General features: G+C 36.0%; 1 protein-coding gene across 3 annotated transcripts in view; it reads right to left on the bottom strand.

Moving 5' to 3' along the window:
• Positions 1 to 681: 681 nt before the first annotated feature.
• PSEN1 (presenilin 1) overlaps positions 682 to 22,554 on the bottom strand; it is a 69,649-nt gene continuing 47,776 nt past the window's right edge. For all 3 annotated transcript variants that reach the window (XM_072629204.1, XM_072629205.1, XM_072629203.1), the window contains exons 8-11: positions 21,304 to 21,390; positions 19,962 to 20,138; positions 4,296 to 4,414; positions 682 to 2,775 (exon numbers count right to left, since the gene is read on the bottom strand). In XM_072629204.1, coding sequence (XP_072485305.1) covers positions 2,620 to 2,775; positions 4,296 to 4,414; positions 19,962 to 20,138; positions 21,304 to 21,390 — 539 coding nt within the window. In that variant the 3' untranslated portion in view covers positions 682 to 2,619. The remainder of the gene's footprint in view (positions 2,776 to 4,295; positions 4,415 to 19,961; positions 20,139 to 21,303; positions 21,391 to 22,554) is intronic.

Genomic DNA, 22,554 nt, shown 5'->3' on the forward strand with positions numbered 1-22,554 from the left:
AATGATTTGCAGGTGTGTACCTGGAATTTCCTCTATTCTATACTGTGACCAAATTTCGTTTTTCATTATGGAAGATTCATAATTGATATTCTGCAGTCTTCAAGCCTGTCCTTAAAGAGTGTCTGGGGAGAAATTCATGCCGTTAACATCCTTGGTTGTACTTAATGGAACATAATGATCTGTTTGTTGTTCTGCAGGTTGGTTCAGACGTGGCTCAGATTTGCAAGTAGCATCACAATTCTTTTAAGGGGGAAAGATAAAGCCCAGGATTGATGGCCAACACAGGCACAAGCAAATTTCTCTTAAGTGAATCCTGGTTTGAAGTAAAAATCTATAACACACAAAGTATCTGAAAGCCTTGCTTAAAGGAACCCGCTTTATGCTTCACTTAAGTAATGCTTGAGATCATGAACAGATTATATATCTCAGTGGCTTCTGACTCACATAAAACTCCAGGAGATAATATTTCTGCTGTTAAGTATTTAAGTGGGAGAGAAGAATGGAGAGAAGCCTGGGAGAAAAGTATTAAGTGAAGACAATATTAAGATTTTAAAAAAGCAAAACAATCAAACATTCTTAAACTCATCTGTTCTTTTTTCATCCTTCATTTCCACTTAAGTTCCCAAAACAATCCGAGCAAGTATTTAGATACAAAGGCATTATCTGAACATAAAATCCCAATCCAGGTAAATACACATATTTTACTTATTACCATAATAAACCAGAGAAGCCATCCCAATGGCAGAATCCACATATTCCAGGCCCCAAAGGGAATCGCCCCAATCTAGAAAATATATTACAGTTAGAGATATGTTAGGCAGTAGAGATGATACTGGCCTTTCCTGAGCCACCGCACTGTCTCCTTCTTGATCACATTGTCTGATCACTAAATCTGAGGGTTCTTTGAGGTAAAGAGGGCCAATAGAGCTTGTGCTCTGTCTACACACATAGACTTTATTTAGAGATATTACCTCTACAAAGGGTAGGTCATCAGATTTTTTTTTTTGGTTAGGCATACTTGTACAGAACCTGAATTTCACTGCTGCTTAAACTAGTGTCTTCACTGTCCCCAATTCAAACAAAGATACTTTGAAACCACCTGAAATAGGAGAGGTGTAACCACAAAAAACAACTGTAAGGTTTTTGATAAATGATTTGGTATCTGCTCTTTAGCATTTGGTTTGTTTTGCCCTATTAACTGTCTGAGGCCTCTTTTTCCCTCACCAGTGACTTCTCCTCCTAACCCCATGCTCCTCCCTAGGCCAACTTCGTAGAATGAAAATACTATCTCTTTCTACATACTAGTTTCTAACTTTGTTAAACAAAATCGATTCATAAACTACCTAAAAAATAATTTGCCTTCAGCATTTCATTCTAATTCTCAACAGCTGCCAGAAACACTGAGTTAGACTAAGAGAAAGAAACCAGGAAAAGGAAGAATATCACAAAGTATTATATTTTGTTTTAATTCCCTGGCTTTTGCCCAGAAACTTTCGATGAATCTGTGTATTAGTGAAGAAATTACAACAAAAAGGCTAACGGCAGCAATTTACAAGCATACAAGCATGCTTGAGATAAAATCCTAAAATAACTGGGTCATCCATCCACTGCATGACAGACTTGTCTGTCTTACTTTGGTAGGAGAATTACATGCAGTTTGGGGCGAAGGGGGAAAATATGGAAGATATGTGGGGAAAATACGGAAGATATGTGGGGAAAATTGAACTTGGAATGCTGTACCTTTTGAAAATAAAAGATTATTCGCATGTTACTCTCATAGCAAGAAAGGACAGAAATTTAGCTGGATATCCAGAAACATTCTTAGAATACTGGTGAGGAACACGTTTTGAACAACAGTCCCCTTACCACCAATATCTACTGAATCTTGAACCAAAGACCTTTACCATGGACTAGCCCAAATTACTTCAGCTTGAGGTTGAGGATAAATGGCAAAAGTGAAAAGTGATAAAACTTCAGTGCTGGAGAACATACACCATTAAAATCTGCCTAAGCACCTGGCTTGATCCAAGGTGGAAGAGATTCTCTTACTTGAAAATGGCTTGAACTTCTAGCAAAGAAGTCTGGAAGTGGCAGCTGCCTGCCTCCCTTTTCTCCATTCCAATGGGCTGCAGATGTCTGTCCACTTGGTGATAACCCCAAATGGTTCAACATTTAACTAATACAGATTTACTGGGTTGATTTTTTTCAACATGTGGGTTTAGATAAAGATTATTGTTTGGTTTAACAGCTTCCCTCATTTAACCTCTTGGCAATAGTAGTCCTGAGAGTCTGTAGTGTTGGTAATATCTACCTGTGACCAAGGGATAAACTGCTGGTGGAAGCATTAGCAACTTTTTGGCTTACTGTTCTCTTTCTATTCCTATTCCACAAATCCAGGTGGCTTCTTGTAGCAAAAAAATCAACATATTTAAAACCATTTACTGCCTTTCAGTGTTCAGGGAGGCAAATTCTCCCAAAAACTAGGAGAAAGTTGCGATGAGTCCAGCTGGGAATCTTGAAACTGTTCCATGAGGAAGAGGAAAACTTTTTTTGTCCTCTCCAGATTTTATTACATACAGTCAAAGGAGAAAAATCCATGGGATTCCAATTTTCAATGTGCTAGATATAAAATTGATGGAACGCTAGCTGGTCCATAAAAGGCTGCACAAGGTAATCTGTGGCAAAATAGAAAACAAGCCCAAAGGTGATGGATATTGGAAGAGCTGGTAATGCTTTCTTGAAGATGGCGAGAAGCAATAAGGTAAGGCACAAACCCTGCAGAGAAGGTAGAAAGAAGCCATAAACTGAAATGCTCTTTTATACAACTACTTTATGAGACAATGTGGCTATTAAACTCAGGACTTTTTGCTTCATGGAATCATCAACCAATTGCATATTCTTCTTTTAGGTTAAATTTTAGAAATCCTAGTATTTTTAATACTGCAAAAGGTCATTAAAAAACTTTTTGAGGTAGTATGAAATTAAAGCAAAACTCATCTCACTGGTTTATAGCAATCCAGTTGCAGTGATTCAGTATATTTCATACACACACACAATTTTAACCAAGAAATAAAACTGACACAAATTTTTCAAAAGGAAAAAAAGTTTCATTGCTAAATATAAAATAGTTGAAAATTTTACAATTTTCAGAATGGCCTTGAAAAGAAATGGCAGAAGTGAAAAGTGATAAAATTTCAGTGCTTGAGACGCAAACCACTAAATTCTACAATTTCTAACAGAAAGAGATGGCATCTTCCTTTCTGAAAAGACTTCAGTCCCTGGAATCTTAGTTGAGCTGATGAAAACTGCCTTGGACAACCCATCAACATAGAAACTATTCTTTATGCTTTCTGTTGCAAGGAAAAGTGATGTTAATGGGATAAACTAGAAACCAGGGTTATGTTTACAGGAAATGTCTAGCTTTCTTTGAAACTCAAAGTAATTGTGGTACATTTCATTCTCTTCCTTAGCTATTTGAAATTACATCATTTGGAGAGGATGAAGCATGCAATTTTCTCTAAGAAAAAAACAAAAACAAATTCCCAGTGATTACAGTAAGTATTTTATAGTATATTTAATAGTGGGGGCAACTAGGTGGCACAGTGGATAGAGTGCTGAAGTTTCAGGAGGATCTGAATTCAAATCCAACCTCAGATTTTACTAGCTACGTGATCACAGGAAAGTGACTTTTAAGCCAGCTTGCCTCCATTTCCTTATCTGTAAAATGAGCTGGAGAAGGAAATGGCAAATCATTCCAGTACCTTCGCCAAGAAAACTCAAAATGAGTCATAAAGACTCAGACATGAATGAAATGACTGAATAACAAAAATTTAACAATATAAATTAAGGTTCTCATCATACTAACACATCTACACTTCACTTGCATACAGCACCACAAAGATGGTATATTTTACAGAAAGAATAGCAAACAAAAATATCATATGAAATTAGATTTGCTTAAAGCACACACATGGAAAATTTAGTGCTCATCTTTTCTTCACTATCAAAGTGAGAGTCATGTTGGTCTGTAACCATTATGTTCTAAGAGCTGGTCAAAATCTTGAGGCACAAAGCTGTTAAAATGACACCATGTAAAAAGGGCAATAAAAGGCTTTGCCATCTTATAACATATCAATCACCTTGTGAGAGGCTACTGAGAACATAAAGGACTTCTGATTATCCCTGTTAAGGTTGCTCTCTGGCATGGCTACTTCCCCATATGCTTGCTTTAATGGGATAGGATAATCACAGCTACAGCCTTAGGGGTATTTAATCATTTATGAGGTTATACTTACAATTAATATGGCTACAAAGCAGGCTATTGTTGTGTTCCAGTCTCCACTAGCTGTTGCTGAGGCTTTGCCAACCAGAACACTGTAGAAAATGAAATCCCCTAGTCCAAGCTTTACTCCCCCTGAAAAGAAAACATTAGGAACATGAAGAAACATATCTGCTCAAAAGTCCCAGTTATTCAAAATACAAAAACCATATAAGCTTTTAAAAATTTGAACATGTTAAACTTTAGAAGCTGTATTTAGTTATATAATCATGCTCTGTTGCCACCTAATCAAATCAACAATGCGCCAAGTTTACTAAGCTGAAAAAGATTTAGGACGTATATAACACAAATAAAACTGAAAACTCTTAAAATGATGTTACGGGTGTATGATATAAGTAAAAGTGAATCCTCTTAAAATGATGGTACTACAAGGCAAAAAAGAATGCTATTATTTTGAGGTGTGGGTGAAATGCTACAGAAAATACACATGTATAATTAATTTTAGATTCAGGAGACATGACTTGACCTGTAATATGACTTAATGACACTGCCAGAAGAAACCTATAATGTATTTGGATTGTTCTGTTTTGAAAAGGAAACTAAAGGGCTTGGACTAGTCCAGCTCAAGAAGCATTTATTAAGTGTCTATGAGTTGCAAGACATGACAGTGCTGGTATACAAAAACAAAACAAAATGACTCCTGCCTTCAGGGAGTTTATTTTTTAATTGGAGGGAAACAACACATACATAGATCAATACCAAATATACACAAGTAATTCTTTGTGGGGAGGGAGAAGAGAAATCACTAAGCCCTGGAGGACCAGGAAGAGCTTCTTAGAGAATGGCACTTAAGTGAGCCTTGAAAGAACATAAGGGCTTCAAGAAATAGAGGTAAGGAGGGAAATATTACAGGTATGTGTTATAATCAGTAGAAAGGCATGAAGGTAAAAGATGTAATGTCATGCATGAAAAGCAAAACTATTTGGTTGGAACACAGATTGGAAGAAAAATGTGAAATCAGGTTGCCATCTTATAACACAGCATATTCCTATTTATGTAGGTTGGAAGCAGACTGTAAGGGCATTTGTATATCATCCTTGAAGGCAAAATGGAACCAATGAAACATCTTAAACAAGGGAGTGATATAGTCAGATATGTACAGTAGGAATATAAATTTGGCAGCTGAATTGGAGAGGGTGGACTGGAAACAAGGTGGACTGGAGACTAATTAGGAAGCAAACACAACATTCCGGTAATGAGGACTTTAATGAGGGTAGTGGCTATGTGAGTAAGGAGAAGACAAGAGATATGACAGATGTTGTGGACCTAGAGTTGATGAGAATTGGCAACTGATTCATTTGGGGTGGGGACAAAAGGGAGATAAAATGAAGAGTTAAATATGACAGCTGCCAGCCTTAAGAACCTGGGTAACTGGAAGATTGGCAATACTCTCCACAAAAACAAGTTAGGTAGAGCGGCAGTTATATGTTGAGTATGAGATGCCTATGGGACATTCAAATGGAGTGAGATGCAGACATATATGTTTGGGAGACATCTGCACAGAGAGGATTACTGAACCCATGGGAGTTGAGGAGGTTACTGAAAGTAGAAAAAAAGATCCAGAATAGATGCTGAGGACATGTCTGGGCTACCAGTTGAAAATCTGGACTCTCAAAGAGAAAGGAGAAAATAGGGAATGGAAAAACTGGCTACACAGATGGTGCTGAAGACTTCTGGATCATAATGTAAGGCAGGAGCATAGAACTAAAGCTGTAAGGGATTTAAGAGACTGTTTAGCTTAAACTCTTAATTTTTCAGATGTGCTAAATGAAGCCCAGTGAGGTTAACATCACCCAGGTAGCAGAAAGAAGAACTGGTATTTGAACCCGGGTTATCTGGCTCCAAACTGCTTTTCCATTGTACCTCTAGGAGGTTGGCTTAAAAGAGAATGCATCTCAAAAGAATCAGGAATACCATGTCAATTCAGAAACTTGATATTTTGACCAAGAAAACTTCTAATAATAGAAGAAAAATATACCCAAATAAATTGTAAAACCAGAAGATCACGTATTACCTAGGAAGAATGGGGAAAGAAACGTCAGGTAATTCAGAGAAATTTACTGAGAAGTCTGAGACTTTGACGTTTTTCTTCCCTCTTTTCAAAAATTTTGAACAGAAATATCCAGAATTTACATCAGAACACAAAAAAGATTCCATATGAAACTGTGATTTTTCATTTTATATTTCTTGCTTTCAAAAAAGTATACAATAAATTCTACATATTACTTTCAAAACCATCTTGCTTCCCTGTGTTTCCTTCTGAACTTCCATCTCCTCTTCAGTGTATTTAAAAAAAAATGTTTCAAGAACTCTCTTTTTTCCCCATCACTATTGCTATCCCCCCCTCACCACCACCTTGCCCCATCTACCCACAACCCCAACTAAGAAAAAAAGAACAAAACAAACTGTAACAAATGTAGGGCGAGCAGGATTCCATATACATACCTATATATGCAGATAGCAAGCAGAATAGCATAATTTCATACACACACATACATTAAAAACTTTTGAGATCTGACCACAGCATAGGACATGTATATGTGCGCGCGTGCGTGCGTGTGTGTAATTAGCTCATCAAACTAAATGCTTGGTGAACATTTAATGCAGTAAAACAATGAATTAAGCTTATAAATTATGATCACAGAAATTTTTGGCCAAAATTTGTGCTAAGATATGGCTATATGAATATCAATTATCCCAAGGAAAATGCTAACGTTGTAGTCCACATCAGTGGTGTCAAACTCAAACAGAAACAGATCCCTGCAGACTACATATTGACTTAGAAAATCACAAATTAATGTCATTCACATTTCCCAATTACATTTTATTCTGGTTCAGTGATCTTGCAGGGCATAAGTTTGATACCACTGGTCTACTTCATTCCTAATTTTATTAAAGGAATTGACTTCCAAATTTTACTTCCATTCCATTTATCTTAATCAAGATAGAGACCTATGACCAACACCACAATAAAATAAACATCAATGCTTAGAAGATAAAAATATAACTTTTCCTGAAAATTGCAGATACTAACATGCTGAAAATCCGAAATTTGTGTGTGTGCTTACAACTTAAACCAAGGGGTTCAACTATTGAAAATGTCCTTCTAAGTTCAAGATAGGGTGATAAATTATCTTGACAGTCATACAATTCCCATCCTATATATCAATGAACTGTTAAGTAAGCCCTTTCTGTATGTTTGATTCCTTAGGAAAAAGCTGGGCAACCAGGCTTTTCAGCGAGTGATACTGAGACATGTTTTATTAATGATTTAGGAATGAAGATGAAAAACAAATAACAAAAAATGTGGCAATTCATCAAGTCTCTTTCCTTAGTCAAACAATCCAAGGGACAAGTTATTTCTAAGGGAAAATGCTAAGGGACTTAGTTTCCTCTTAACTGATGTTTATATTTGAAAAAGATAACCAACTGATGACACAGCAAAGCAACCTGAATCTCACCAACAAGACCTGTGACACAGTGAATTAATTTTTTCTATTTTCAAGTGTGGGGAGAACCCTCTACTAAAATCTTACTTCAATGCACGTTTATGGTGCAGAGGTGACTCAGGTTCTTAAAGCCTATGTCAGCTGTGGATGACCTCTGGGAAATTCTAAACAAAGTGGAAAGGCTTCAAACAGGGGCTCAGTGGACCAGTCTTGCTAAATTTGGAGAAATTCATTTCTAGAAGGCTGGTCACTCTGTGCTTAATTTTTTGGTCAAAATAACTCATAAAGACCATCTACTAAGACATGGTGGTCTTTGCATCAATGAAGAAAGTATGTATTAAGATGTGCACTAAATCTGAAATACTGAAGAAATCAGAAGATAATGTGCTTTAAGTGTGCCTAATAGTTTTTCACTGCAACCCTCCTCCTTGACTCCCAGATGTACAACTAGAACTTTATGCTAATAACTTTGTCAATTCTGAAATGCAATTATTTCCATCCCCTCTTCACTACACGATTAAATTCCTACAATGAACAACCAACACTTATAATCTGTTTCCTTACTACCCATTCCTTCACATTTGGTATCTGACATTTGACTTTACCATTTTATGAAACTACTATCTCACAAGTTACTAATGAATAAAAGCGCTAGAATCAATAGTGGTTTTCCCCCTCAACCTCCATGAACAAATGAAAAAACACTTAGAGCTTACAATGTATCTATGGTAAGTTATGGGCATCAAGATCAAAGATCCAAGGGGTCCTTAGAAGTCATTTAATCTAATTTCTTTCATTTTACAGATGCTCTGAAATGGGGATACAAACACAAAAAAAATGTGACAGTTCTTGCCCTCAGGAAGTCAACATTATCATAAGGGGAGACACCACATTTAGAGGAGTGGTGGTCAGAGAAGGGAGGGTGGATCAAGGGTACCACTGGGAGGGAGAGCTGATCGATGGGGCAGTCCCCTGAAACAGTCTTTCTGAAAGAAAGCAACGGCATCATTTATTTGATTACTGTGCTCAGAACAAGAAGTTCAGAATGCACACACAGGAAGGGCAAATGACCCCTCAGCTAGATGAGTTATGAAGCACAGTCTTGTCTGGAGCTATCTAGATAAATCTGAACTCAGATCAGGGCAGAAGTTCAGAGAAGCAGAGTAGCTTATGTTCCCAAGGGAATGGGAGCATGGATTCTAGAGGCCCTGTATGTTTGGTGCTGATCTAAACCTTGGGCTGAGCATGTTTTTCCTCTCAATTTTCCACCTCTGCATAAATAATGGCTGTGAGGCCTCTGACTCACGTAACCTCTTGGTGCATTAGGTCATTCTCTAAGATGCTAAGTTTAAGAGGAGGAGCTGATCTGGTAGAGGATGTTTCCCCACTGTGAGTTTCCAATACTGATGGAAAAAATCACAGTTCTTGTCCAAAAAAATATAACAACACAACTCACTTTAAATGATCAATATGTACATATAACACCAAAAGTCAAACTAAAAAAAAAACCTTCATGGGACAAGCTCTGATTCACGAAACATCACGAAGTATTTCTATAACATTACAACTATAAACTAAATCATCAAAACTACTTTTGCCTAATTATATTTTTGTCTTCAACACTTATTAGTTCTGTAACTTCTCTGAACCAATTTCATCTTTTATAAAATGGGATAATATCTAGAGTACTGGCCTCACAAGAAAGTTGCAAGGATAAAATAATATATGTAAAATGCTTTAGGAATCTTAAAATTCTATATAAATGTCAGGTATTATTATTGTTATCTTCAGAGAATAATCATTTCAGAATATTAGCTTTCTACACTGAATATTTTTAAGTAGTTTTATCAACACAAAACAAGATTTTTCTTATGACAATTGGATACTTTTCTTGACTTTAGGCCTCATCAAATTTAGCAGAGTTTGGAATATAAATAAGCAGTGATTTCAGTGTTACAGCATAAGGAATTCCCAGCAAGAAAATTCCCTCTTAAAAAAAAAATTCCCTCTACCTGGGCACCTACTTCATAACATAGTTAAGAGTTTTTTAAAGAAGGAACCAGCAGTTCCAACAGACTACAAAATTGAAAAAAAAAAGTTTTCAGACAGTCTGAAAAAGAAAATGATAGCACTGGAACTTAAACTTATCAAGGCAGCACTGTAATTTAGAGAACAAAAAAATTTTCAACAATAACAAAAAACATGATTAGAAGAACAGATGAACAGTCTTCACAACAAGAATATCAAAAGTGAGGATAGGATGCAAACAGCTTAAGAATGATAGTTTCCAGAAAATAGTTAAAAGAAAACCTAAAGTCAAATTTTAAGAAACTATACAGAAAAAAAAACTAACCAAAACACTGGATGTCAATATCAAAGTTCAAACTGAAAGAATCCATAGAACTGCTAAGTTCTATTTTTATTTTAATTCACCAAAGAAATTGGTGATCAAAATTCATTGCTATATCAAATAACAAACTTTACAACAGGCTCTAAGGGAAAAAAATCTTTCAGATTCCTAAGAGAATTAATCAAAATAGTGCAAGATTATTATGTATTTAAAAGCAATCAAAGGAAAAAATTGAAATACAGCATCCCTAAAAAATAAAGATCAGCTGCCAATCAAAGGTAATATGCTTTGCCAAGCTGAGGCTAGGCATCAAAGAAAATAACTAGATGTTGAACTAAAGGGAAGAATTAGAATCATTACTCAGAAAAATATTAGAAGTAGGTCAGGTAACAACATGAAAACTGATCAAATATAAAAAAAGTTAAATACATTTTAAAAAATAAAATAAAACAAACCTGTACACTAATATATGATGCACTAGGAACTCAAAAAGGGAAAACACATGGCTAAAGAAACCAGATATGTAACAGCAAAAAACAGGAAGAAAGTAGGTGTAAGAAGTGCCTAAACCTATCAAGGGGGAAAAATCTTATTTTTTTTTTAAGATTCTTTTTTTTAAAATTTATTTTACTTTTAACATTCATTTTCACAAAATTTTGGGTTCCAAATTTTCTCCTCATTTCTCCCCTCCCCCCCACCCCAAAACATCGAGCATTCTAATTGTCCCTATCACCAATCTGCCCTCTCTTCTATCATCCCTCCCTTCCCTTATCCCCATCTTCTCTTTTGTCCTGTAGGGCCAGATAACTTTCTATACTCCATTACCTGTATTTCTTATTTCCTAGTAGCAAGAACAGTACTCGACAGTTGTTCCTAAAACTTTGAGATCAAATCTCTTCATCCCTCCCTCCCCACCCATTCCCTTTGGGAAGGCAAGCAATTCAATATAGGCCATATCTGTGTAATTTTGTAGATGACTTCCATGATAGTCATGTTGTGTAAGACTAACTATATTTCCCTCCATCCTATCCTGCCCCCCATTTCTTCTATTCTCTCTTTTGATCCTGTCCTGTCCCTCCCCAAGAGTGTTGACTTCAAATTGCTCCCTCCTCCCATTGCCCTCCCTTCCATCATCCCCCCCACCCTGCTTATCCCCTTATCCCCCACTTTCCTGTATTGTAAGACAGGTTTTCATATCAAAATGAGTGCATTTTATTCCTTCCTTTAGTGGAATGTGATGAGAGTAAACTTCATGTTTTTCTCTCCACTAAAAAGTCTTTTGCCTGCCTCTTTTATGAGATAATCTGCCTCATTACATTTCTCCCTTTCTCCTCCCAATATATTTCTCTCACCCTTTAATTTCATTTTTTTAAGATATGATCCCATCCTATTCCATTCACTCTGTGTGTGTGTGTGTGTGTGTGTGTGTGTGTGTGTATGTATGTAATCCCACCAACTACCCAGATACTGAAAAGTTTCAAGAGTTACAAATATTGTCTTTCCATGTAGGAATGTAAACAGTTCACCTTCAGTAAAGTCCCTCATGACTTCTCTTTACTGTTCACCGTTTCATGCTTCTCTTCATTCTTGCATTTGAAAGTCAAATTTTCTTTTCAGCTCTAGTCTTTTCATCAAGAATGCTTGAAAGTCCCCAATTTCATTGAAAGACCATTTTTTCCCCTGAAGTATTATACTCAGTTTTGCTGGGTAGGTGATTCTTGGTTTTAGTCCTAGTTCCTTTGACTTCTGGAATATCATATTCCATGCCCTTTGATCCCTTGATGTAGAAGCTGCTAGATCTTGTGTTATCCTGATTGTATTTCCACAATACTTGAATTGTTTCTTTCTAGTTGCTTGCAATATTTTCTCCTTGACCAGGGAACTTTGGAATTTGGCCACAATGTTCCTAGGAGTTTCTCTTTTTGGATCTCTTTCAGGGGGTGATCGGTGGATACCTTGAATAATTATTTTGCCCTCTGGTTCTAGAATATCAGGGCAGTTTTCCTTGATAATTTCATGGAAGATGATGTCTAGGCTCTTTTTTTGATCACGGCTTTCAGGTAGTCTCATCATTTTTAAATTGTCTCTCCTGGATCTATTTTCCAGGTGAGTTGTTTTTCCAATGAGATATTTCACATTATCTTCCATTTTTTCATTCTTTTGGTTTTGTTTTGTGATTTCTTGGTTTCTCATAAAGTCATTAGCCTCCATCTGTTCCATTCTAATTTTGAAAGAACTATTTTCTTCAGTGAGCTTTTGAACCTCCTTTTCCATTTGGCAAACTCTGCTTTTGAAAGCATTCTTCTCCTCATTGGCTTTTTGAACCTCTTTTGCCAGTTGAGTTAGCCCATTTTTCAAGGTGTTATTTTCTTCAGCATTTTTTTGGGTCTCCTTTAGCAAGGTGTTGACCTGCTTTTCATGCTTTTCTTGCATCTCTCTCATTTCTCCTCCCAGTTTTTCTTCCACCTCTCTAACCTGATTTTCAAATTTTTGAGCTCTTCCATGGTCTGAGCCCATTGAATATTAATTATGAATGTTTGGGATATTGAAGCCTTGACGTTCATGTCTTTCCCTGATGGTAAGCATTGTTCTTCCTCATCAAAAGGGATGGGAGAAGATATCTGTTCACCAAGAGAGTAACCTTCTATGGTTTTATTTTTTTTCCCTTTTCTGGGCATTTTCCCAGCCAGTTACTTGACTTCTGAGTTTCCTTTCCACACACACCTCGCCCAGCCAGCATTTAGGGGCTGAGATTCAAATGCTGCTCCCCAGCCTCAGGGCTTTGGTGGGTGGGGCTGCTATTCAGTGTGAGATTAAGTTCAGCTGCTTGGATGGGGGCAGGGCCACTGCACCAGGCTCAGTTCCCTCAGGAGGTTTATGTGGAGACCTTCAACAATGGATCTGAGCTCCTGCCTGCTTTGGGAGCCCTTGTCCACTGCTGCCTCTGCTGCTGCCTCCCGAGGGGGCCTGAGTTATGGGGACACCCGCTCCCCTCTCGGACAGCCAAAAAGACTCTTTCGCTGACCTTTGGCTCCTGTGGGTGGAGGGACCTGAGCTGCCCGCTGGAAATTCTGTCCCTGAAGCCTGCTGGGATCTGCTCCTCCCCATGCCAGCGGGCCAAGGCAGGGATGGGCTCTGCTCCGGGTCTGGTGCGCCACGGACCTTTCGCATTGGTTTTTCAGGTCTCTCTGGAACAGAAATCTCCTCTGCTCCATTGTTCTGTGGCTTCTGCTGCTCCACAATTTGTTGGGAGTTCTTCTTTACAGGTATTTTATGGGCTGTGGGTTTGGAGCTAGCATGTGTATCTTTCTACTCCGCCATCTTGGCTCCTCCCGAAAAATCTTATTTCCTTAAGTGAATCAATAATATAGGTAGTAGAATAATACAGAGGAATTCCTCCTGAATAGAGGGAAAGATGGGGCAGGGAACCCAGGAAGTATACATGCTGCCTCTTCCTTTCTGAAGTTGCAGGAGAGTAAGAACAGAACACAGTGGGATGGGCAAAAGGAGGAATCACAGAGGAAGGATGGGAGCTGGATATTGTTGGCAGGAAACGAATGATCCAACAGCACTGTGAAATGACCTACAGAAGCAGGCAATGGGATAAGACAAGGGTCTTGCAATGGACTGTGTTGATGGGATTTGGGTATTTAGAGATCAGCTTCCAAAAGATGAGGCTATGCATACTGGTACTAACTTACATCATGGGTAAAGAAATAGCTGGGACAGGGGTGTGCTGAGGATTCAGTGGGTTAGAATACAGGATAGTCAGATTCAAAGGGAGGATAGCATATTATCAAAAGGGATAAGCAATGAGGGAAAAGGCTAAGAATAGGACTGGGACCCCTGGATTAGGGTTACAGAATATTCCTTACAGTATCCCAATGTCTTCATCAAGAAGTAACATTTCTGTGAATAAATTTTAGGAGTATCATAGAAGGGAAAGGAATAAGAAAGGGAGAGGAATGAAAACAACACTTCCTAAAAGGGGACATTACGTATTAATGTCAGTAAAACAGGAGGCTGGATCAAAGATTAGATACCATGTTCTGATGTGAGTTGGGAAAGGATAACATCAGAGGGGGTGAAAGAGAGGATATAATGAACATAAACTCATACCATTTGGGACTAAGTGGGGTTATAGAAAAGCTGAATTCCAGTCTCATCTCTAACCACACTAACTGTGAACTGGAGACAATGCCCCTAACTTCTACGTCCCAGGCAACTCTCTAAAAGCAGAAGTGCATAATCACGGCCAATCTGAATTGGGAGAGGGAGTTTCCTCACTGGAAGTTCCCTACACCAGTGAAATCCCAGGACCAGATAAAAATAAAACAGAACCATTTTAAGTATGCAGAAATGGATGAGGAACATTCAAAAAGTATTATATATTTAACAGAAGAAAACAACACTTGACAACTGTAAATCTAAATAGTAGATGAAATTCCCTAATAAAAATAGAATGGAAAGATGGATTAAACCTCTCCCCCAAACAATCTGCTGTACATAAGAAACAGATTTAAAACACAGTGAAAATGAAGGGATGGAACAAAAGCTACTACGTTTCAGGTGATTAGAAAAACAGGAGTTGCAACCATGAAACCACTGAGAAAACATTCAAAACAGAAAAGAAACAAAGCAAATATGCAAAATTTAAGTGGTTACTACAATTCAGAAAGGAAAGTATACTGATGAATTTAACCCTTGCAGGTTTTCCAGCTGTAAAGCTAATCACATGAGGTGCATCTCACTTCGCAAAATTATAGAATCTAAGACCCAGAAGGAACCTCAGAAGCCATTTAATATCACTCTTTGACCAAGAATTCCTTCTAGAACATCCCAAAGTAGTCACCAAATCCCTGCTTGAAGCTTTCCAATTAGAGGGAAATCCTTACATCTCATGGCAGCCCATTCTACCTCTGAGTAGCTCTGCCAGGAAGTTTTTCCTTGATGTTGAGCAAAAATCTGTAACTCCCATGAGTTCAATCTAATCCCTCTTCTATATAAAAGCCTCCAAATAGTTGACCATAATTAATCATGCATCTCTCCCACCCCAGGCTAAAAGTGCCTAGTTACTTCAAATGACCCTTCTGTTCTCCAGTACTTTTATCATCTTGGTCATTCTTCCAGACATGCTCCAACCTGTCTTTCCTAAAATGTGGTGTCCAAAACTAAAATGTGATATGGTTGAATGAGCACTGGATTTGAAACCAAAGGTTTTGGGTTCAGATTCTACCCTTTATGTACAACCCACGTGACTAGCCTCTCTGGGTCTCAGTTTCCTCATCTATAAAATCTCTAAGGTCCCCTCTACTTGTAAGTCTAAAATCCTATAATTTCATATAAGGTAGCAATAAAAAGTGGTAATATCAATATAGACAGTAGGGAAACTACATTTTTTAAAAAACACCACACACAAAAAATAACAAAGACATAAAATATATCTGTGCCAAACGGCACAATAACTATGTTCTTAAAACAAAGTCTAGGTGAACCAGAAAAATACACTAGTAGTAACACAATAACAAGAAGGGTTTAATATTTCTCCCTTAAGATATGGATAAATCCAACAAAAAAAGACAAAAAAGAAAATACAGAACTGAATAGTTAGAAAAAAGTAGATTTGATTGACCTCTGGTGACTGACAAATAAGAATATTAAAGAAGATATGTTTCTCAATATCTTCTTGAGCCTTTAAAAGAACCGATCATATACAAGCATAAGCATATATAAAAAGGGCAGAAACATATCCTCTGTAGAAAATAATAAAATAAAATAATAAGGAATAAAGAAAACATGAACAAAATACACAGACCTAAATGGAGACCAAGTAATGATATTATAAAAGAATAAATAATAGGAATAATAAACATTGCTGCTAAAGATAATGATGATGCAATATATCAAAGTTTATGGGACACAGTTAAAGCAATCCTCAAAGTAAATTCACTTCTCTGAAACTTTATATTAATAAAATGGAAAAAAGAAAGGATGAAAAAAACTCAGCATTCAATTAAAAAGATTAGAAAATAAATCAGAAATCTTAAAATGAATATAATGAAAGAATTCTGAAAATTAGAGAAATAAGAAACTTGAAGAGATTACAGAACTAATAAATGAGTTATTTTAAGAGATTAGTAATATAAAAAACCATTGGTTAACAGAGAGAAAATCATATTATCAAAATTAAAAATGAAAATCAATTTACAGAAGAAATAAAGTTATCAGAAACTACTATAAATAACTATATGACAGCAAAATTGGGAATCAAAGAAATCTGAAGAGTTACTAAGACACTAAATATCCAAACTAACAAAACAGAAAATAGAGATCATAATCAATCCAAAGAGCAATCAAATAAGTCATGAATAAACAAGTAAGGAATGAAAAAAAAAAGCTCTGGAGCTGACAGATTTACAAATTCTATCAAACAATGACAAGGCCATTAATATATTCTATTCTACAAAACATTTTTTCTTTAACACTGAGATAGAAAGCACTCTACCAAATTCCTTTTCTAAAATAAATGTTATTTCAATAACAAAATTGGAAAGAATCAAAGGTATAGAAGAGTACAATAACTCAGTAGTGAATACTGATGTAAATATTTAAAATAAAATCTTTACAAGAAGACTGAAGCAGATCTGGAAAGTAACCTACTATGAACAAACAGGATTTATACCATGCATGTAAAGATAGTTCAATATTAGAAAAATAATTAGCATAATTAATAATTACATAAACAAGAAAAAACAAACAAAAATGATTATTTCAATAGATACAGAAAATGTCTTTGACAAAATGCTAGTTATTTATAGTTAACCACTTTAAAAGCATAAGCAGGGAACAGCCTTTCCTTAATATCATCAAAAGCACTGTTTACAATGGAGAAACACTGGAACCTTTCTAAGTACAAAGATGGGTAAAAGCAAGGACAATTCTTCCTCTTTACTATTTTTTGACAGTTTTTAAAATGCTAACCATAGCAATAAGAGAAAAAAAATTAATGGCAAAAGCATTGGCATGGAGGAGAAAAATTATCTCATTTGTAGATGATATGATACTATATTTAGAAAGCTCCAGAAAAAACAATGAATAAATTAAATGGGAAAACTAATAGCTTCATTAAAGTAATGGAGCAGTATACAAAATAATTCAAAAATCATCAACATCCCTATATGGTACTAACAAAATCCTAGAAAAAACAATTCAAGAAATTTCATTCAAACAGCTATAAAAAATATAAAATATATGGGAATTAACCTACCAAGACAAATACAAAATTTATATAAATACAGCTACAAAATGCTCTATACAGAAATACAGACAGACTTAGATAGCTGGAGGCATAATCACTTCTCATTACTGGGTCATGATAATATAACATGAAAGTGATAAAACTTTGCAAATTTATTGCTATGATAACAAATTGCCTAGGGGGCACATTACTGAACTTAGACAATGCACTGACAAAATTCCTTTGGAAAGATAAAAGGTTTGAAATCTCAAGGCATAAAATGAAAGGAGAGGAGTGTGGGGAAGAATGAAAGGAGCATAGTGTTTTCAGACCTCAAGCTGTATTACAAGGAAGGAGTCAACAAATCGATTGGACACTAGTTAAAAAGCAAAAAGGTAAATCAGTGGAACAAAGTAGGTAAGCAAGAATCAGATGCAATCAAAAAAATGTACCCCAGTGTTTAATAAACTCAAGAATATAAATTACTGACAGAAGGAGTTCCTTTTCAAAAGAACTTCAGGGAAAACTGGAAAACAATGAACAGAAATTAAGTTCAGTTCAACATCTTCTACCATACGTTGCAATAAATTCAAAATGGCTATATAAGTTGCATATATAAAATCATAAAAAATTAGACTACAGGAAGAACTCTTAACCAAACAAGGGACAAAGAAGATAAGAAAGTTTAAAGAGACAATTTTGATTTTGTAAAAACAAAAAGCTTTTGGACAAAAACAGAAAATCAATGAAGATAAAATAAGACAAATTACGGAGCAGAAAAAATATCTGCATCAATATTATCAATAAAAGTTTGATTTCTAAGAGATACAATGATATAAATACTGTTATCAAAAATCACTGGCCCAACAGATGTGTCAAAATATCCAAAAATTTTCTGAAACTGTTACAAACTATAAAAAGATAATTTGTAGTTATGCTCTAAATCATCAGAAATGCAAATTGAAACAATTCTGAGGTTCCCCTTGCAAACTGGCAGAGATGGAAACAGTCAATGTTAGACTAGCTTATAGGAACACAAGACTGTTGGTGGAGCTGTGAAGTGGTTCAAATGTTCTGTATGGCAATATAAAATTAAGTGAGAAAACTGACTGTTGACGATCCCTTTGACCTAGAAATCTTACTAAGGAACGTATGCCCCAAGAAAACTACAGAAATAAAATGAAGGTCCATTATAAACCAAAATATTCTTAGCATTCTTTGTGGTAGCAAAGAACTGAAAGCAATGTAGGTGCCCACAGAGTGGAGAATGGTTGAAAGAACTATCATATATTAATGTAATAGTGTTACTATGCCATAAAAAATGAAGACAACAAGGCATTTAGAGAAGATTTATATGAACTGAATGACGACAACAAAGTTGATGAAAATATCCCTAAAAGATGAACTCTGGGTAACTGAAAAACTAACGAGGTCCTGGGGAACCAAAAATGAAATACACCTCTCTGTTCACAGCAGAGAGACAGTCTACTAGGGTAGAACACTACATATGTATTTCTTCTGGTCATTCTGGTACTAGATGTTTTTGCTTAATTTTTTTCCTTTATTACATGGAAGGGTTCAGTCTGACAGGTTGGGAGGGTTCTTTTTTTCTCCAGAAAAGACTGCAAGATTGCAACGTAAAGACAAAACGCAGTAACAAAATGGATTTTTTTTTAAGAAGGAATCTGAAATGGCTAAAGGAATGGACACAGCATGTCACACTTGCCACCTCACTCCAGCAAGGGCACTTTCTATATGCTTCATTTTATTATTTTTATACTTTACATTTACATCTTAAATGCCTTGTCTATATTTTATAGTGACTCATCTATGTCCATGTTTCTCCCTCCTTTTTGTAGCATGAGTGCCTAGTTGCACATAGCAAGCACTTAATAAATAACTACTGAACTGACTGGTGACTGCTAGACTTAAATACCAGTAAAATATCAAAGAGGAGATCAAGTGTCTTGAATACTGGAGCTTGAAAATTAAACTTACAAAGTGATGACAATGTTACACATGGTTATTTGCATTTCTGACATCCTTTTATTTTCCTTAAAAAGCAGTGGAATAACCTCTAAATTTTAGGACATAAAAATACTAAACACTGATACAAATCCAAAGACTTCTGAAACATAGCAAGCCTTCAATGACAGGAAAGAAATATATCAATGAACAAATTTCAACTACAAAAACCAACAAAAAAGATGAAGAGTCAAACTTCTCCTCCTCTCTTCTAAAAAAAATGCTAAGTAACACCAGATTGTAAAAACTAATTTAACATGCATCTGAGAATGCAGGGCAGTTTGGCTAATTTATCAAAACAGCAATGTGAAAAGCACCAAGCAATTACTATAGGCTAATAACAGTAACTATTATTATTATTATAGTCACTTAACAATAAACATCATTATTTAGAAACAGCCTGTTTCACTGGCCAGGTCTCTTAACATTTACTTTCTGAAAAATATGTCCAATATCTAGGCAGCTACTTTATTATTTCTATTTCAATTATTCCTTTGGTGCTACTGCCAAGTGTCGGGTTTGAGACTTATAGATTCTCTAATGAAGGGAGCAGGTACATACTTTCCTCAGGATCCTCATGCATATGAGACGCTCCTGCAGGAAGCTCCTGCACAGCAGCTCTGGATGCCGGTGTGGAATGGTGCTGCCCCAGATTACGATCCCTTTGAGCTTCCCACTCCTCACTGAAACCACCATCATCACTGTCAGTAACATTACTGGAGTTCTGGTTTACTGGGGCTTTGGGAAAAACAGAAACACAGAATTATAGTTCTGGTGCTTATGATATGTCGTGGTTGGTGAAGGCAACTACCTGGTGAGAGTTAGCCACTTTTATTCTAAACTGGCACCTAAGCTTAGGCTACAGTATGAGAAGACTACTTATTACTTTTAAAACACAACTTGTAAATAAATACAAATGTTTCCCTATTAACAATTATCAACACACTTCTGGTTCAAGTTTCTTTCTATACAAATGAAGCTGACCTGATTGGAACTGACTTAGAGATTAAGTAAATCTATTTATGGTCAAAGCTAGTTTAGTGGTAAATACATTTAATAACATTATTTCCGAAATATATCTATCACAAAAATGTGTAAATGTGTGTGTGTGTGTGTGTGTGTGTGTGTGTGTGTAATCCAGAAAATGTCTATACTGGGAAAAAACATAACCAGGCAAATCACCAATATGCATTATTTAATATTCAATGTAAATAAGGTGTACTTCCTTCCCTGAGGGTAGAAATACAAGTAAAAATTTTTAAAAATAACTATCAATTTTACAATAAGACAGAATCCAAGATTCCTCCAAAAATTTGGTTCCCCAATTATTTTTGCCACAGATATTCAATCTAGCTGTGTGACCCTGGTCAAGTCATTTAAACCTATTCGCTTCATTTTCTTCATCTATAAAATGAACTAGAGAAGGAAATAGCAAACTCTTCCAGTATCTTTGTCAAGAAGACCCCAAAGGGGGTCATGAAGAGTTGGACACAACTGCAAAAAAAGACTGATGAAGAGATCTCAGGGCATATACAGGAAAATTACTCTAAGCATCACCTCCACCCTTCCAACTTTAGTTCAATGTCAGTACTCTCTCCTTTAGCGATCTTGACTTAAGACTCGAATAGATCAAAAATGCTCTCTCCAGTCACTTGAACCATGACTTAGAATTTCCTAAAGTTAGCCCCAAAGAATTTCCCTGAGCCAGTATCTCTCTTTCCTGGTATATGTCTCTTCTTTTTTGATACTTTACAAAGGTCCAGGGAAACCTTTGTGGCCACAAACATTTCACTTCAATTTTTCCCAACCTTGGCATACTGTTCTGTCATAAGATGACATTGTAAGTAGAAAACTAGAAAAGCTAGAAAAAATGAATATGTAAACAAACAAAAGTCTCTCCTACTTTGCGCATTGTAGTTAGAATTTTTGGAAACTCTCCTCTGGGCTTCGGGGTCTCCTTCTGCCATGTTCACCAACCACACCATTGTTGCTGTTGGAAAAAAGATGAAAATCTAGGTAAGCATTTCAAACAAATGAGACATGAGGAGACATTAAGGTACCATTGTGCTACTGAAATCACCAACTTCCTTTTATCAAATCACCTTCAAAATCTCTGTAGGAAATATTAAAAAAAATACAAGTGAAGACTTCTTAAAAAAGCAGAAAAGGGTTCTCTTCAGTTAGATACAGAAATAAGCCTCCGACATTGAACATTTTGTTATGACATTTAAATGGCATTTAAAAATATAGTTTATCATGATATGCATTCCCTGAAAATTACCAGGAAACCTATAGAATTGCAACTAGTTGGACTTGTTGACTGACCCTAACAGAGTTTGAACTCACTAGCAAGTTGATTCTCAGGAATTATACCTCAAGGGGAAACTAGTTTCACAAAAACCTAAGCTGATAAAAAGCATTACAGAAGAAATTTACACTGTAAGTTTCCTTCATATTCCATGTAATGCCAAGCTTCTTCAATAATGCCAAACTGTGTTGTAGAAAAAGCTAAAAAAAAAGGGGGAGGAGGTTAAAAGCAGTGTACGCAAATGAAAATATCAGGCTAAAACAGTTAAAATGGGTCCCAAATCAAATTTTAACATAAAACCCCCAGGTTTTTGTTCATGGAAATCATGTACAACTTTCAGTTAATCACTTTATCTCCAAGGGTTTGGGTTTCATTATCTATAAAATGAAGGTGTTAACAACAAATTCCAAAGTCCCCTTCAACTCTAAAATCTTCAGATTTTAGAACGGTTCCAGGTTTTTACAGCCGGTACCACTGAGTCATAACTGAACTTCTCAGTTTGATATTTCTGAAAATCTCAAACCTTCAGCTACTGGAATGTAATTGTCTTCTAATTTTGGTCCTTTTCTATTTTTTGTACATAACTTTATAGCTACATAAAGGTCAGTGGCTGTTGTATCTACTGCTAAATGGAAGAGTGAAAAAACATAAGATCATGGGTCTGATTCCTCTTAGTTGGCTTTAATCTGTTCCATGGCTATTCCAAATTGTGTCTTTAACCACACCCAACAAGTTAACTCACAAATGTGTGCTGCTGGTAACAAGGAAATCAGACAAGGAAATAAAATATTAGAGCTAGAAGGAACCTAATTTATTCCTATTTGGAGACCAAAAAGTAAAAAGATA

Source organism: Notamacropus eugenii, chromosome 1, assembly GCF_028372415.1.
Source record: "Notamacropus eugenii isolate mMacEug1 chromosome 1, mMacEug1.pri_v2, whole genome shotgun sequence".
Lineage (NCBI taxonomy): Eukaryota > Metazoa > Chordata > Mammalia > Diprotodontia > Macropodidae > Notamacropus > Notamacropus eugenii.